General features: G+C 35.4%; 1 protein-coding gene across 1 annotated transcript; it reads right to left on the reverse strand.

Moving 5' to 3' along the window:
• Nucleotides 1-1,356: 1,356 nt before the first annotated feature.
• On the reverse strand, nt 1,357-10,908 carry LOC150088775 (calcium-activated chloride channel regulator 1-like). Its single transcript, XM_090370319.1, has 13 exons — nt 10,744-10,908; nt 9,628-9,925; nt 9,290-9,396; nt 8,964-9,134; nt 7,691-7,824; nt 7,251-7,353; nt 5,665-5,886; nt 5,250-5,552; nt 4,819-5,052; nt 3,626-3,893; nt 3,353-3,523; nt 2,321-2,557; nt 1,357-1,802 (listed from the first exon to the last, which is right to left on the reverse strand). Exons 1-13 carry the CDS (start codon nt 10,906-10,908, stop codon nt 1,357-1,359), a joined length of 2,859 nt encoding a protein of 952 aa, XP_090226445.1.
• Between the last annotated feature and the right edge of the window lie 873 nt (nt 10,909-11,781).

Genomic DNA, 11,781 nt, shown 5'->3' on the forward strand with positions numbered 1-11,781 from the left:
TAAACATTATTATCTGCTTATTTATCCATGAAATACAGACCACCCAGAGAAGGGGCTTTGTGCCAGGGAGTGTGTAATCTACACCTCTGAAGTACCACATATACATCCGGTTAAGTACAGAGTACATGCGGTTTCTACCCCAGAAATTTATACAAAGTTCACTTGTACAAAATGTTGAAATTATTGTACATATTCTAAGTTATACAAATTATTCAAAGGGAACATTTCCTAAAAAAGCCTCTGGCTTTTGTGTTCTCCCTCCCATCTTGCTGTTATCTCCCAACAAGTGCAACACAAAATAGGGATAATCAAATTATCAAAATTGTAGATTCAAACAAATAGCTAACAATCAATTATTTTGAATGTAGTTGTTTAATATTATTATTAATATTAAACAAAAGTGATTATTTCCCTCTTGACGGCCATTAAGCTAGGATGGTGAACGTTCTATATGCTGACATTTATTGATCAAGTGAATTTGCCCTTTACAGATTCAACGGCTGAAAAGAGTGCTCTAACAGTTTCCTTCTGTAAACTTACCTTCGCAGAATTTATCCGGATGTATGCTTAATTTTGTGAGGATTTCTAGGATTTTGTCCGGAAACATATCTACCAGAGAATTCTGATTTGTAAACGTTGAGCAAAACTGGAGGAGAGTCAAGATGATCCCTTCTCGCGTTCTTTCCCCTTCGCCCTCTTTAATCCGACACCTACTACAACCCTACTACAACAACAACAGTTGTTGTAGTAGGGTTTCATATAGATTAGTATGGGGTGGGAGGAAAAGTGACTAACCTTGAGCTGCTTACTGTTTTTCTCTCTGCTGTAGTATTAAAATGAGTAGATGATGCAAGGAAACGGGATGCAAATACAGTAACATATGTGTTCAATTTGTTTATTTATAAATTTAAATTTTTTTAAAAACTTTTATTTAAATAAGCTAAGTATAAATGGATTACTTTTCATGAATGATTTTTTGTTTCACGTATTTAAAGCCCTCTTGGGTGGCACAGTTAGAATAATCATCGTCCTCCCCAAACCGGGTGAAAAAGACCTCAGTTCGAATCCCATCAATGACGCTATAAATTTTTTATGGGTATTTTCCACAACGTAGCTGAGTTAGCCGGTCTTAGGCGAGGGCCATGGCCAACGTTGCTGATGCTCCTAAAATCCTACAACAACAATTCGTATTTAAAACTAGTTCAAAAATTATAGAGTATTTATTATACAGAAACTGGATGAGTGAGGAATTGTGTTTTCTATACAACAGATGCAACTACCGAAACAGTACAAACATTTCTTACAGAAGATGGATTATTTACACTTCAGTATTAATCATTAAGCTGAATCTATACATTAGAAATAGGCTCTTTGGTGCTTTAACTGCATGCTCTTTTCGTGTTCCCTCACTCTCCTTTGATGGCGCGCTGCAAAAATTATTGCAATCCCCACCAGAACCACCAGGATGGTTCCTCCAATGGCAACAGCCTCCCACGTTTTGAATTCTTCCGAAGGAGGAGTCAATTCGTATCCAAAATGCGCCGACACTATGACAGAAACCTCTCCATAATTTTCGCTGTCGTCTGCCGCTCGCAAAGCAAAATAGACGTCTGCTGTTCCATCTGTTGGTAGGGAAGACATTAATACTGCCGGAATGAGAAGGGCCACTTTCTGCTGGTGACCTCCAGGCAGTGGTATTAAAGTTCCTGAAAATACTAGTGTCTCGTTATACCGAAAGGCGGCGTTGTAGTTCATCAAGAGATCGTCCATTCGAGAACTCGCTCTTAAATCCAAGTAGGAAGCTGAAAATTAAAAGAAGTATTTAGCACGTAAAGGGAGAGGAAATGAATAAAAGTCTGTTAAAATCTTTTATTTCTAAATCAGTTGAGATGATCAAAATATATTATTTTTAGTTCTTAATTACACTCTCCAAAAGTTAAGGAAATTATAAATTTTTTTGGCAGAGAAGCCCTTTTAATAGTTACATTTTTAAAATAAAATTACTTTTTTGTGAACGTATTGATATTTATTAAAACCAAATTTCCAATAACATCTGATTTCTAATATAATCAGTTCCTTGTTAGGGTCTAGTAATATTAATAATATTCTAGAAATATTTTCAAAATTGAAACCACAGCTAATGGAACTTCTGAGCTTATTTCAGAGAACTCAGCTTTGAAGTTACATTGTCTTGAATCTGGCTCTGCATTAACCTTGTTTGGGGCATGTTTTTAATATTATAAAAACCAATATGCTGCCAAGTAACTTGATATTTATTAAGCATAACTGCATTTATGAAGATAGTTTTAGGACAACGTACCATTACCAACATCTAAATCGTTTCCTGGGGAAGTCCATTGCAAAATGACCATGGGAACATCGTCTGTTATCTTCTGAGTCACCACTTCCAGATCGGAAATTCGACTGGGAGGAACAATGTCTCCTACAACCGAGCTCCAATTTCGTAATAGAAATGAACCAGCATTTGTTGTTCTTGTAAACATCTCCAGAAGTTCCTTGTTGGCTGAAGAATTGGACGAGCTTCCACTCGAATGCCCTATAAAATGCAATATCATTCAGATGAATTTCCATTGAACGTCTGAAATACCTATTAATATTCAATAAACAGTTGACCACTGAAAGATGAATCTCACATAACCATATGGAGCTGTCTATTTAAACTATTTAAATGAACCGTACGGACCAATAAAAGTAATACTGAAGTTAATAACATAATTAATTTTGAATTTTGTTAAAGTTATTTCAGTAACTTTTTTTTATTTATTGCGGTGTCAAAATGAAGAGAAACTACCAGCCTGATCCAGAGCCAGAAAAAAAGAATATAGCTCAAAATGAAAGAAGAAATTGCTTGGCAATTTCTTCCTTCTTTTCCAGCTTTTTTTTTTTTTTTAATCTTTTCTTCCTTCCTTCTTTGCTTTTGCAAATTATTTTAGTTTTCTACATCTTAACCATCTTTTAAATATAATCGATAAAAATTATCAAATGGAATAGATGTGTAAATTCGATTCAACAGGACTTTTCACTGGATGAGACATCTTCTCTTGACTCTCTGTTGGCAGCTGAGCTTACTAATATTCTTCACGATCTTTTACTGTGGTCTACCATTAAATCCACCAAGAAAACACGAAAAGGACGTCATTCCTAAGAATACTCTTTCGTGGATTTATGAGTTGATTGACCTTCGTAGGGATGTACATCACGCGCTTAAGATTTTAGAACTCAGAAGGCAATGGCCTCAACTAGAAATAGTTTGTCTTAGAGAAACCTATAGAAATCTTAATAGGACTTATATAAGAGCTGTTACGACCCAAAAATCTCATTAATTTCTTACCTTGCAAATGCATCGAGACAAGCAACCCTTGAGAACCGGAAGCCTTCCTTGTTTTTTTTAGGAATGCCTTGCCATCATCCACTACTCTTGTTGTCACCCCATAGCGACCATTTCCGTCAAACGTGGTGATAAATGCTGAGTAAATTCCATCATCTTTGGTAACATCGGCACCTTAAACACCACGTAACAAATCAGACATTAAATTATCACATAAGCAAATATCGCAAAAATTACAGTTGTAAAGGTATATAGCGCCTACCTCCCTAGCCTCACCTGCTCCATTATCGTAAAGGGCTATGGTCACTGTCGGTCCGTGCGGTACTGTGATCGTAGCCAAAACGGTTGCTCCAACCACGGCATAATAATCCTTTTTGACCTCTGCAAAAACTTTAGGAAATTTTGGAAAATCCACTTCGGTAGTACTGATCCAAGAACGTATGCGAATAGGTTGGTCATTGATGTCTCTAGGTTGGGACGTTACTGTGAGTGTAGCTGGAACTGGCTGTCCAGAGTTAGTCATCAAAACCAGGTACTTTCCAATCTAAGAGGAACAGAAATTACAAATTAAAATATATACTGGAAAGGTTGTTAATATAAACAAAATCCGATACAATTATAACACTCTACTTTCATTAAAAGACGAAGGTGTGATGCTTGTGTAGTAGTTACACTTACCATACTCAACTTTTCAAATTGAAAGAGCAAAAACTTTAAATTTGAATTAGTTCAAAGCCAAAGTGTAATAAAAAAATTGTTTGTAGTACAAAAAATTACATCAGGCATAAAGAACTATTTCTTCTCACAATTGTGAAGAACGAAATTGAAACAAATTCTATAAAAAATTATAGAAATATAAAAGGATTAAAAAAAATATACAATTTAAATATAAAACACTGATATTTCCTTTTAAATTCTTGAAAAAGTCGTCCCAATTTTTTTTGCTCTTTAAAGGAATTAAGTTTATTTCCTTCTTTCTTAGAATAATATTTCCAAACAAACCACACTTTTCCATTTCAACTTCTATGTCAAAAGGAACTGACGCAAAGGAAGACACGCGCATGCAGTGCCATCTGCCGAGTGAAAACACAAATGACCTTTCAGCTTGCGTTGAATATTTTATTTATTTGCCTTTTTAATATCGTATGCATTTAAACAATAAATACAATATTTTTTAACAAAAATGTTTTTACAAATATTTTTATATTTTACATAAATACAGCAGTTCAGTTAATAAAAACTTATTTATTACAAATTTATTTATTAAAATTTATTAACAGAAGTTCAGTTAATAAATTGTTAATATTCCCCTCTAGGACAAGGGGCGATTACAACTAGCAATCAACCGAATAAATAAATAAATAAATAAAGGAATTATTCAGAAAAAAATTAAAATTATTTAAGTAGCAGAAAAAAAAGTCTGTAAGTGAGAAATAAACAGAACTCAGAATAAATATTTGGGAACGTACCCCGCCTTGTTCCGAAGGTATTTCTATGCGAACTTGCATCCGATGATTTATGTCTTTGCTGTAGTAGGTTAAGTTGCCTCCATAGATCAAATAGCCTCTTGGAGAAATGACCAGCATATCAAGTGACTCTATATCAGATGCCGCAAGAGTGAAAACTGTGTGGTTTCCCAGACCACTGTCCACTATCACCTCTTTGGTCATATTGCTTTCTACTGTTATTATCTCTCTAATTATCTATAAGAGTGTGAAAACAGCTTTAATAAATAAATCTTTCTAGAAGATCCAAATAAAAAATTTAATGAAAATTCTTCTGCGAGAGTCCAGTTGTTATTCGCAGAAGAACATGATAAAAGCAGTATATCGACCAACCTGAAAATTCTCACATATTTTCAAATGAAAATACAATTGCGTGAAAGAATTACTCCACCCACCTCTACACTCTGAAGCTCGACATCCACTTGTGATGAAATTGAGTCCAAGAAAGCAGAATCAAGACCAGAGATTGGTTGGTGTCCTTTGACATCTTTTACTAAGAAACTTTTTCCTCCTGTAACTGTAGCTAAGTGCTCTAACTTGTCGCTTGCTCGCATACCAAAGGCAATGGTATTGACAACGACTTTCATCTTCAGCAGATCCTCTATTACTTCTCCAATACACGGAGTTTTATTTTCTTCGCCATCAGTGAGCAGAATAAGCATCGAACCCTCGATTGCACCTCCACCTTCTGATAACAACTTAGATGAAAAATGAAAATGAGAAAATTTCCTCTTATATAACGAATAATTATTGAAATTAAAACTTCATATTTTCAGAAAGTTAGCCTCTTTCCACCATACCCTGACTTACCGTGATCCCTTCCAGTAGTCCTAAGCCAATGGCTGTCATCCCCTTTGCGCTAGTGGGTATCTGTCTGCTTAGTTCTATCCTATTGTCCTTTGTGATTTCTGTCATGGGAAACACAGGATAGGCATAGTCATTAAAGCGCACCATGCCTAACTGGCCACCTTCTGGAATAATATCTTCAATGAGCCTGCTTGCAGCTTGTCTCAGGAGTGTTATAGGCTCGTGCTACGTTAAAGTAGATAAATAATTGTTATGGTGAACCACAATGTATAACATTAACAAAATATAATAATAATAAACTAATAAATATTCTATAGTATGAACAAATTAATGTTGAAATAAAAAGGCTCGATAACTTTAATATAGCAATTAATATGCACTCGCTGGTCAAAAAATTAGAAACCTTTTGTAATTGGCGTCAACAGATAATTAAACGCACGGAATGTAAATATAAGTTGCCACATGGTATGATCATAAGTCCCTTGGTAACAAATACTATAAGCTTTCCTGGGCTTCTTAGTCGATCTTTCCGATTTTCAAAAGGGTTTTATTATTGGATCATTTTAACAGTAGCTACAATTGAGAAAAGAAAGGAAATCACTGGTGTGTCGAAAGCAGTCATCTAAAAGGTATACAATGGGTGGAAGACGAAAGGAAAATGTAGCTCTAGAAGGAAGGAATTCGGCGGAAAGTCGGTACTCCAAGAACGAGACCGCAGGATTTTAAAGTGAATTTTGTGTCGCAATAGAAGGTCTAGTCTGTTCAGCAAATGACTTAAAAATTCAGTTTAGGAAAAGAAAGACTCATTTCCAAGAGAACTATGCAGCGGGAGCTGTAGAATCTGTGATTTGGGTAGTTGTGTACCTATAAGAAAAGTTAGCTTATTTCTATAAAATATCGAAATATTCGACTGGAGTGGTTCTGCAAACGTCGAGACTGGACTGTGGAACAGTAGAATAAAGATCGTGGTTTGATGAGTTTCGATTTACAATTTTTGTGTACTAGTGGTTGGATGAAAGTATGGGGTAAATCTCATGAAGCCACACATCCAGAATGTTTCGTGTCCGACACTCAAGCTACTGGTAGTGGGTTATGTTCTGTTGGTATGGATTATGTCCGCTCATATCGTTAGAAGGTCGCGATACCTCCAATGAATATCCATCTGTCACATCGGACAAAATTCACCTTGCAGTGCTTCATTTTTACCTGGATTTCGATGGATTGTTTCAAGTCGACAACGCAACTATCCACCTTGTAAAAATTATAACTGAATGGTTCGCAGAACATTCCTAAGATTTCTAACATCTACCCTGGTCGCCTGATTCTACAGATCTGAATTCAATTGGGAATGTCTGGAATATGATGGAAAGGCAGTTCGGCTTCGCAATTCTCTACGGATCACAATGCAGCACCTTTGAAATATCCTGATGTAAGAGTGGCTAAATCTTAATCTAGATTCCCCTAGACAGCTACTGGAATCCATACCATGCCATGACGTGTACAGGCTGTATAATTCGAGCAAAAGGTGGTCTTCTAGATATTGAATAAATGGTTCTAATTTTTTGACCAGTGAGTGTTTAATAATTTACCTGCATACTGCCTGATACATCCAATACCAATACGTAACGTCCGGCTACATATACCCTAGATGTTATTATTCGAAAGGACGGCACAGTTGCTCCCTCTTTTGGGCTAGAAAAATATATTAAATTTGGTATAGCGATGTATGTTAACAAAACATTTTATATGTACATAAATAATAATATTTCCCTAGTTAATTCTGTGTTTCTATAGTATCACCTGTTTTATTATATTTTTAAACACAGTAGCGCAAACAATTAATAATTTGTGTATGTTATTAAAAGTATGTACGTAAATCGACAAAAACCTTACTTTATTTTGATTATAATCATTACTGCCAATAAAAATTTAGTTGAGCATAAATACATTTCTGCTTAATACTGTATTTTGAAATTTATATTTTCAATACTCCTAAAGATTACATTCACTCAATGGTTGCTTCACTCACCCATTATTTTCAGAAAAGTCCGGATGCCGATTGATAACTTCCCATGTGCTAGCATAGCTACATACAGCATTTTGTTTATTTGGAGCATGGCGATTGTGCAGGTGCTCTTTAGTTGTATCACAAAAAGTGTTAATCTGAAATAAAACAGAAAAAATAACAGCACTGTTAATCTGTAAGAATTTCTGTTGTTGTAGAGTTTTACGCGCATCAGCGACTTAGATTATACTGCATCATAAATATTATGTCCATAAATTGCATGTGTTCGGTGGTCGATTTGCTGGATGAAAAGGAGTTTCCAGGAGGAAAAAAACATGCTGCGCTCGCCTGAGGCCGACTAACTTAGCCACATTGTGGAAAAGGCCATAAAAAGTCCTCACATCGTTGACGAGATTTGAACTCAGATCTTTTCCTGCGTACGAAATTGTACGCAGACATCAAGTAACTGATGAAAAGGCAAATTTGTACATCCTCATGATATACAACTTTTAGAGGAAGTTAAAAGGATAAAGGCAAGTAGACTGGTGACGAGCTCAAATCGATGCACAGACGAAGAACTGCTTAGAAGATGTGGACTGCAAAGTTTGATAATTAGACATCTAAGGAGAGATCTGATCGAGGTTTATAGGGCACTGAAGGGGTTGAATGAAATGAATGAGGAAGGTCTGTTTCTTTCGAAGGCGAAATAATTATCAGGGAACACAAATATAAAATCTCAGGAAATAACAGAAGTCTGGATCATCTAAGTTCAGCTATTACCAGCTGGTCTAATACTGGAATAAGTTGCGTCTCAACTTATTGAGTGAAAGAAGCCGTGGGTCTGGCTAAGTTCAAAACAGAATTGTATGATTCCTTCAGAGTGAGTATATTTCCGGAATGAAATGATCTAGAAGCATACAGACCTGAATCCCATTCATGTATGAAATGCTCTGGAGAGGCAAATATCCAGAATATAGAGTTCATAAACTATTACTTGAGTTAGTTGGTCTTGAAAGGATTGCATGGTTTTTTATTCGGCAAAAGAGGTAAACCGACCACAATATGCTTAATTTACAAGAACTATGTCGAACCTAATCAGTCTTAACTTCTGTAATTAATTGGACTTGATCTCTGTATATTTTATTTTATCCAATATTGACATTGCATTCATTTTTATAATTACGTTACCCTCCTAGCATTTAATCGCTGTCAAGGGGAGGATTTAACTTTTCTTTACCTGATTAAATAAATAAATAAATATTGTAGTCCGCATTTCTCTACTGTTTATTTGACTTACCGATGGTATAAATGGTGCATACATGATACTGGCTGCAACATCTGCCTTTTCCACATCAGGATAAAAAACACATTGGTCTTCATCAACCGACGATTCCACTATATTACATGGTCCACCGTTTACTGATTGAATGGATCCTACAATTCCTTTCATGCAAGTCGTGGGATATATCTATAAATAAATATAGCACTTCGTGAATGTTTGTGTCCCAGTTCGCAATAAAAAGAAGTTCTTTAATTCTTTATCCGACCACTGAAACATTTCGCTAAACGATAAAATGCCTCAGTAATCCAATATGTCTGAAGTGGCAAAAAAGTATAACTTACTTCTCCATTTTCTTTGTACAGAGTAGGATACGTTTTGTCACCGGGGATTCCATATTCATCAAACACCCCATAACGTAAATGGGCCCATTCATGTACTAGCTGCCGTCCTGAAATTTAAAATACACAGTAATTTTCACTCATTTGGTTATTTAATTATTATATTATTTATTTTATTATTACAATGTCAATTATAGGTTAATTTTATTAATTTTAAAAAATTAAATTAAGATGACACTTAAGAAGATATTATGATGCACATTTTTTTAAGTTTCATCTTAAGATTTACCATATTAAATATGCATAAAAAGGGTTAAAAAAAACATACAATGTCGTCATACCTGGAGAGCCATAAACCTCCTGAAATTTTTTGTTTTCATTTCTTATATATTCTGGTGTCATGTGAATGTACTGTCCCTCTTCTCCACATTGCCCTGGTTGCAAGGTGTAGGGTGCATCTCCATAGGTGGGATTAGCTTTGTCAATTCTAATGTGGGATTCCGCAAACTGACTTCCAGTGACGTTGATATAGTCCGGTTTAAATGTCCAACTGCTCGGAACATATATGGTAATATTCCGAAAGAAAACGCGACCTCTGGTAGCATTGTATAAAAATTCTGAAGCTTCGATTAATATAGTCTGGAAGATAAATAGTTAAGAAAACAATTGATTTTAATTATCCTAGTTATTTCAGCAATATTTGTTTTAGTATTATTAACACTAATAACATTGTATGAATTTTAATGTACTGAAAACAAATCGATTAACCACTACTGAATTTAATTAAATGAGATTCTCCAACCCCCCCCCCCACCGTGACCCAAAACAACCATACCAAACCAATCGACAGATCCATTGACTCTAAAAGGGCTCCTCCCTTCCGCTGGCGTACCTAGGGATACGGTAGTTTTGCCACTGATTCCAACAGGACTCCTAACTGCTGATTCCAATCGAAATGTTTCAAGAAATGCATAATTAAGGACCGAAGAATGGTCCAGAATTGTGTTAAAGGTTCCTATAGTAAGGCTGTGTTCCTACAGTAACACAGCCTTATTCATTGGATCATGTGAGGAGGGAGTCTAATCGGCCCTTCTGCTTTTTTAAACAGGAGAAACACAACTTTTAGAGTTGCAGAAAAAATACTCCTCTGACTTCGGTCATTGGCATCGTACCAATATCATTGTGTAAACGGAAATTTTCTTGAATAAAGAAATAACGGATTTCCTTGTGAGTCTAGATGTTGGCGATTTTTAAAAATAGCACACGTGGGAAACGCATTCGCGACATTGTATTCAAAATTGGAGACAGTAGGCTGCATCTTTTTATTATTTTTTTTCGATCCAACAAATTCAGAAAGTAATGTAATGTGTGTTAAGCGCTAAAGAAACTAAGGCTATGAGACGTCAATATACTGTCCCAGGAATTTCGTTATATGATTTATTTATGACGTAGCTTACCTTAAGATTGAGAAGCAGATCCTCATCTTCAGGAATACTGCTGTGTATTGCCACCAATATATCTTCGTATCCACCTTCCTTCAAAACGATCTGAGAACATGATGTTTCTTGAAATATCAGAATGTGAACAGAGATAACGGACATCATGACGTGAAGTGTCACCATGGTTACCTGAAACTAGGCAAGGAACAATTTAATTGGACCTCTAAGTGCCAATCATTTCATCATAATATCATTGTCAAATTCATTCATTCAACGTGCAAAAAATAGTTCAAATTAAAGAATCCTTCTTCACGGGTTACATACACATGGATATGGTGAATTTTAGTCTCTATGAATATGCGATTACGATTGAGCAGGTTAGAGTTGATCCAATAGCGGCCATTCTTGATTTCGGCTGGTAGTGGCAAAAGAAAAAATAAATAAAAATGCTTATGTTATTCATTATGAATAAACAGTAACAAAAGCACGTGAGACTAGAAACTGGAGCAATTTTGTTGTGGTGCAACTTAGCCATGCTTCGGCAGATAGGAGAAGACTCCAAATCATGGCTATGCTCAGTAGTGAATTATTTGCTATGCGTAAGCAATGAGAGCCAGTCATATAGTAGCACATCATTCTGTTGACTTGACTTGACTAGATTAAATAACATTTAATCATTAATAGCATCGGTTAGAAATAAAAAATTTGTACATTAATAAAAAATCATTAATAAACAAAATAAACATGCAAAATTTCATGAATATCCATATATTGAGAATTGAGGTATTACATGCAGATGGACGTACAAAGAAATAATAATTGTTGAATTTCTATTGGTCCCGTTTTAATGGGATAGCTCGACAAATCTTACTAAAAGAGTCAAATATACTACATGTGGACAGATGAACAGACATAGTGAGAGCAATGAGCGTTTTGTGCATATATGCTAACTTTCCTCGCAAGGCATTTTTCTTTTATTTTTGTTTTTCTCTTTGGTCTTACTATGGGAGCGCCACAGCTCAATGCCACTTTACAGCCAGATGCCACCGTGTAGAC

Source organism: Mastigoproctus giganteus, chromosome 3 (assembly GCF_048544385.1).
Source record: "Mastigoproctus giganteus isolate SK-2022 chromosome 3, ASM4854438v1, whole genome shotgun sequence".
Lineage (NCBI taxonomy): Eukaryota > Metazoa > Arthropoda > Arachnida > Uropygi > Thelyphonidae > Mastigoproctus > Mastigoproctus giganteus.

What these genes read in the sequence shown, in the direction of transcription:
- LOC150088775 (XM_090370319.1), bottom strand. Translation starts at nt 10,908, where the DNA reads ATGGTGACACTTCACGTCATGATGTCCGTTATCTCTGTTCACATTCTG. An exon ending in TACCTTCGGAACAAGGCGGG is followed by an intron (nt 3,894 to 4,818) that starts GTACGTTCCCAA and finishes TGTTCCTCTTAG; the next exon opens with ATTGGAAAGTACCTGGTTTT. An exon ending in CCTTTACGATAATGGAGCAG is followed by an intron (nt 3,524 to 3,625) that starts GTGAGGCTAGGG and finishes GTGGTGTTTAAG; the next exon opens with GTGCCGATGTTACCAAAGAT.